At 35.0% G+C, this 6,759-nt stretch overlaps 1 protein-coding gene across 2 annotated transcripts in view; it reads right to left on the bottom strand.

Moving 5' to 3' along the window:
- Positions 1 to 5,029: 5,029 nt before the first annotated feature.
- STRN (striatin) overlaps positions 5,030 to 6,759 on the bottom strand; it is a 99,987-nt gene continuing 98,257 nt past the window's right edge. For both annotated transcript variants that reach the window (XM_080814588.1, XM_080814589.1), the window contains one exon: positions 5,030 to 6,732. In XM_080814588.1, coding sequence (XP_080670714.1) covers positions 6,563 to 6,732 — 170 coding nt within the window. In that variant the 3' untranslated portion in view covers positions 5,030 to 6,562. The remainder of the gene's footprint in view (positions 6,733 to 6,759) is intronic.

Here is a 6,759-nt window from a genome sequence, read left to right as displayed (position 1 = left end):
CATGGTTACAGTGCCTGGGTTAAACAGCGCTACCAGACTCATTCCTAGGTGTTCCTGGGAACTACACTAGGTGCCAGAACAACTCTGGGATGGTGCAGGGAAATTCAACGCAGGTCAGAATACCACTCTGGGGTACCCCAAGGGGTCATCCATGAGCATCTTCCTGACCTTCTGAACTGGATTACTCTAAAATCACTCCAGCAAGTGTCTCAGTTCTCATTAAAAGGAACAAAAGGGATATTTCTGACACTACCGAAAAATGTGTCCATGACAAAGGATGTAACACTCATTAATACAGAAGCATACAAAATATCAAAGGATAGCAGATAGTTTCAAGGACACTCTTAGATTCCACACAACATTATGGCTTCAGACTGGAACAAAGAGATTATGAGTTATGGGCAGAAAAAAGACTTTGAAAAATAATGTTGATTTGAAAAAGCAAGAGGAAGGGGAAGGGTTATGTTTGTTAAGTAGTCAAACAAAAAAATAAAAACAGATTAAATTTACATGTGTATAATTTTTAAAAATTATGTAATTGAACACTTGAAAAAATACATGTGTCCCTGAAAGTATCACTGACCCAATCTTATGGGGTATTTTAATTTTACTGGCTTTCCAAAGGTTCAAACTCTATAATGATAAATTTCTCTACCTTCTTCACGTAATTAAGACTGGTTCATTACTTTGGACTCCCATCTACTTTGTCTAATACCCCTTTTATTTCTCTGCACGCCTCTCCTACCCCCCCACCAAAAAAACAAAATCAAGATGTATTATTTTAACTGCAAATCCACTAGATTCCAAAATATTTCAATTCATGAGACACCTATAGCACATTATCTATATTTGTACACTTTATTTAAAAACAAATAATACACTTAGAGCCACCAAAAAAAGATATCTTAATTAGCTTATCCATACCCTGAATTTACAAAAGAAACTTCTTGCACCACAAAAATTAGCATTTGGATTAATTTACATTAATTGATAAAACTGAATTTAAAAATACCTGAAGATCAAACAATATGGTCCAGGGCTCACCAGTTGGGGGGTGGATAATTGGGCATGTGGAAAAAAGGAGTTACTTAGGAAACTGAACTGATGATGCCCTGAAATCAGCTCTAGTAAACGGAAGTTGAGAAGACATAAAGTAACCAGTAGATTTCAGGATTACAAAGTGGTTCCTCCTAAAAACAGATATTAGATCATATAGTTGGGATGGGTATAGGGGATATCTCTTAATTTGAATTGAAAAAAGTATGTGGAGAGGGGGTTGTATTTGTTTCTCACAAGAGGCAAACTTCAGCCAAACAATGAGAAGAAAGTAGGGAGGCAGGTATGTGGTAGACTGAAGGCTTTCTGACTGCTGATAATACCAAATTTAGCAATCTGTACAAGTCAACTAAAATACCATTCTCTGAGACATTCTCAGAAAGGAGCTAACAACCAGGGAAAAATCATTCTACATTAACAAGGCACTCACTGGTTCACAGCCTGTTAAAAATCCAGGTAGACATCAAAGTTAATCTAAATTAAAATGAACTTTCTAATTTGCATCAGAGGGATGACAAGCATGTGGTCTCAGTTAAATAAAAGCTAAAGCTTGACTAGCAAAGATCCAGAAAATTCTGACCCCTAAGTACCACTTTAAGAATACTGCTAGAATAAATAAGTGGAATCTAGGCATCTCTGTTTGGCCTGAATTTGTTTTTTTTTTTTTTTTTTTAAGATTAAGAACAAAAACAAAAATGGAACAAAAGCAAAAACAAAACTGATGCTATCTGTTAAATGCTTTGTCAATCTGGTGTCACTGACACTGACACAGAGGTCCAGCTGGATGACAGATATGGTCAATTAAAAAACTTTCAGTTCTGAAAGTAAAAATGATTCAAACCATTTACCAATGGCCTGTCCCTTGTTTTTAAAGAAGGACATGTTTTCTGGACCTTACCCTAAAAGGAACTCCTGGAATTGATACATTTCACAAAAATACACAGATAATTTCTGTCAGCTACTACTTTTGTACAACCTGAATCCCAGTGTCAAACACATAAAGTACTACAATTATATAAATAACTAGACAAATAACATAGTAACAAAGGCAACTTCTGAGTAAATAAAATTAATGATTATGTACTTAATAGCCTTGAAATAGCGTTCAAAGAATAAAGTAAGCTGAAGAAAACTGTACTTAGAGCTCTTTCTCCATGTAAATTCAGTAACAGTTTGGCTCTTGGCTGAAAATATCAGACATATACTAAACAGAGTTTAACTCTATCCACTCACTATCAACGTTGATAATAAATTTTAAGCAGTTCTTTCGAAAGAAAACCAAAACTCTTAAGTCTTTCAATCTGATTTGTGACATCTTAGTTCAATATAACCTAAATTGACAAAGCCTGAGAAAAGCACCAACATAGATTTTTAAATTGCATCCAATCATCATTTTCAGATGTCATAAAGATTTGCTTTAGTTAAAATGGCAGCAATGGCAAAGAGGTAGATATGATAGATGTCATTTAAACACTATTCTTAGGTGGTATTTTAACTAGTTCAGGTGTTTAATCTAAAAATAATTTTTACTAGTTGAATCTTCATCACATAAGAATTTCATGACATGCTCTCGTGTAGGAGGGAAATATATGAAGTCCTAAAAAAGAGGGCCTTTAAAAATCACATTTTTAAAAAATTAATTTACTTAGCCAACATTTAAGAGATCCCATCATTTTGGTGAACCAATAATTTCTCCTTTTACCTGAACTTGACAATAGTGAAAGAATAGTTATTTTCCTCTCTACTGAAATTTCTAGGAATTCACATTCAAAATCCTTGGAAAGTACATGTGGTGCTCAGAAGAGCACAAAGACAACGCATGAAATGTCCCCTGAAATCCTAGAAGTTGAGCAGATACACTGAAGACATTGATGGTCACAAATCAGGACCGTCACAGATTGGCAAACACACACACACACACACACACACACACACACATGCGTGCGCGCTCTCTCTCTCTCTCATAGTCCCCCCACCCCCCCAACTCAACTCTCATCCTCACTGTAAGGCTGCATTTGTATTTTATTTAAAGGCACCTCTCATTCTCTAGCTATTGCCTTCTTGATGATATCTGTTTTGTTAAAAATCCTGAATGTTCAATGGAAATAGTTCAGTACTGAGAATGGAATATTTTTCAATTCACATTTGAATAGCCAGGTTTTCTTACATTCAGATTTTAATAAACTAGAATGACAGTCTTTAAAACAAGCATGCTAGCCTATAATGAATATAATATATACAGTAATTTAAACATTTAGAACTATATATTATACTGCAAAAGCAAACAGCACAACACTCATCATACTCATCATTACCTGCGGTATACACTACCTCTAAAAACAAAAATACAAAACAGTAAAATGCACCTATGGTTTATATATATGTGTGTGTGTGTATATATATATAGATATATATATACACATATATAGATATATATATACACACACACACATATATATGTGCATATATATATAGTCTATATATATTATATATATTCCTAAAATATATATAATATATATTTATAAAATATACATACATTTTAGACATTTTCAAATAAATCTTTATCATTATCTCCAAAAGAAATTTATAGCAAGAATACTGAAGGAATGAAAGTCAGATAAACAAAAAATTTTTCACAAAGTTCATTATCAATGATGCAGCATAATTTCCCCCCTTTTAGTCATAACTAAAATGATTATAAAAGCTAAATACTTTGCATAACTAATCATCTGTTTAATGGCAAAAATTGCTAAACTTGTTCAATAGAAAAATACTGAAGGTCATTATATCACTTATGTTAAATATCTGTCTAGGGTTCGAGTAGCAAATGAGCTCCATATGACAGCTGGGTTTTGAGAAGGGTGCTGCAAGCTCCCAGAAATGTATCCACAGCATATGAAAATAAGGCAGGGGCCTTATTTCTCCTGCTTATTTTCAAACTATCCCAATATATTTCATCTGAAATATTTACAAACCAAGCACTATGAAAGCATTTCAATGACGGTTTGAATCTTGAATTTGTTCATTTTGTGGATTTTCATTAAATTTTCGATAGGCTGGGGGGGAAATCAGACACATGTCTATGCTTCTATCAGGTTGGAAGACAGCTTTGGCTCATTTCTAGGCTGAGATCACACAGTGCTAGTAGAGAAGAATCTCTGTATCTGTGTACAGTTTCCAACGGCACGGCACTGGCTTGCTAAAGAACTTTCAACAGTTCCATCATTTGCACTACAGTCTACATATCTCATGGGTCATTTTTCACTAACAGAAAAATTTCAACCATGAGGTATAAAATGCAGGGGAAGAGAATGTCTTGGTTTTGAGAATCTCAGTGACACAAGTGAAGCAGGCACTGAAGACCTTGGGAGGTAATTAAAGCAGTAACTGATAGAACAATTGCTTCATCTGTCATAAACACTCCAAGTAAGGGCACCTGACTGGAATTTTCCAATATCCTTCTATAAATGTTAGGTCAGCAACACCATTTTTTCACTCACTGAAGAACCAAAAGAGGAATGAACCAAACAAAATGTGGAATTCTATATCTGCATGGGAATAATATAAACAATCACCTGGTAGCTCAAGTCCAGGTCAAGTCATTTGATTATACAAAGGAGTCCCTTGAGCCCACTGTTAACCAAAACACAGAGTAAAGACAAGGTAGCTGTGTCAAAATATTAAAGCATATCTGTATACCAATCGGCAAATCTAGCACACATCTTTAAAGAAAATTTGCCTGTATACTGCAAAACTCTAGAGGCAGAAAACAGAAATTTTAAAGAAAAATTGTCAATTGCTATCCATATCACCACAAGAATACGTTTTCAAGGAGTAGATATACATATCATCAGAAGTGTTGTTGTTATGACAATGGAATATGTGGGGATAGGAATGTAGGAATTATATTAAAAGGTTAAAATATTTATGGATATGGATTTTTTAAATCTGAGAACTATTACATACACATTTTGCTGAAACATCGGGCATTAGTATTTATTTCTAATTTCTACATTGGTCTCTGACATCTGTGGCAAACAAGAGACTGTAAAGACAGGTGAGACAGTTGTAGGGATAAGGTCTATACATCAAGTCCAAAGAGTGGGGTCGTGGGAATCCCAAGAGCTGCCACATGTGGCTCACGGGCGAGGTGAGCTCAGGGAAGCCTGGTTCTTTATGATAGTTGTTTCCCCAGAAACAACACTGATACACTGCTTATTAAAACATGCTGTGTATTTCAATTAAAGCATGGAGGAGGGGTAGGGGTAGGACGAGAGAAAGAGAACTCTTTAGCTTATGGTTATGCACTGAACTCTTCCATCCAGATTTCCAGGGGGATTCCCCTTCTTGGATATATCAATGGAGGACTTCTGGGGTACAAAATAGTTGGCTTTATTTAGTACTGCAAAAGCAGCTGCCTGACATTAACCAAACCCTCTGGGCTGTTAAAACATAATAATTATAAACTCTTTTCAGTAGATGTCAGATAATTTGAATATGAGAGACAAAGAAAGAGCAAGAGGTCATCTGAAGCATGATATGTGGGTTTTGACAAATGAGTACTCACAGATAACTTCTGTCTTTCCAAACCACTGAAAGGTAAGATTTCATCAATATGAGATAACCATTCTGGTATTATAAATATCACATGAATAAAGTGAATTTTTAAAATTAACAGAAATTATTATAAAGATATGCCCTGCTTGCCCTTAAAAATAAACAGAATCTCAAACCTGAATAAGTTAAATCCTTTAGTAAAAGCAGACTCTACCAACTATTCATAATGACTGATTTTGACAGCTAAACTTTACAATGGTACCAAATCTATTTTCAAAAATGTAATACAATATAGAAATCTGCTTACAAACTAAATATTTGTTTAGTATTTCTGAATAATAATATATTTAACATATTATTGCATTTTTTTTCCTTTAACAGGTGCTTTGCCAGGTGCTTTATGTGCACAGATGAAAGAAGAGCTAAATTAAAATCTCATTCGAACACTGCCTGGTCCTTATGCACTTAGGGGTTAGTACAGCAGATATGGTCAAGATTATTGTTTTGACTACCTAATGTGTTTAACAAGATTTCTCAGGGGAGAACTAGGTCTAAATTTCTGTTCTTCCTCTGCTCATTCCCAGTCACCAAGCTTTTTAATTATCCTTTATAGCGTGCCCTATTTACTCAAGAGGGACAAGCTAAACTTACATTCGCTCAGGCCTGCCTAGCGAATTAGAACAACCTCAGAAATAAAAGCTCCTATTTGGGGGAAAATTTGAAACAGTTTTCAGGCTCATAGATTCAGCTGAGCTTGCAGCAACCTGAACAAACCTTAGTTTTAGAAAACAGTATACGAATTGCAAAACTATACTTTAACAAATGTTCTCTGTGCTCCTTCAGCAGAACAAAAGGGCAAGACAGGCTGATTCTTGCCCTGGTCTTCTGTATCTCTTTTTGTGCAGTTGATTATTTATAAAGAGCTAGAAGGTGAAGATGATGCATTGTGTCATACAAAGACTTTAGCCAGTGCATCAGCCCCAGCACTGGCTATATAGCATTTGGATGGGTGGAAAGCTACATCATGAATTGATTCTTCAAATTTTTTCCGATGAGCTGTGAACTCTTGGATACACGTCTTACTTTCTAGGTTCCATAAACGTATTGAACAGTCATGACCTGCATCAAAAGGGAGGGGAAAAAAAA

The sequence above is a fragment of the Martes martes genome, assembly GCF_963455335.1.
Source record: "Martes martes genome assembly, chromosome: 9".
NCBI lineage: Eukaryota > Metazoa > Chordata > Mammalia > Carnivora > Mustelidae > Martes > Martes martes.
Note: the sequence above shows the minus strand (reverse complement) of the source record. Positions and strands in the feature narration are given on the sequence as shown.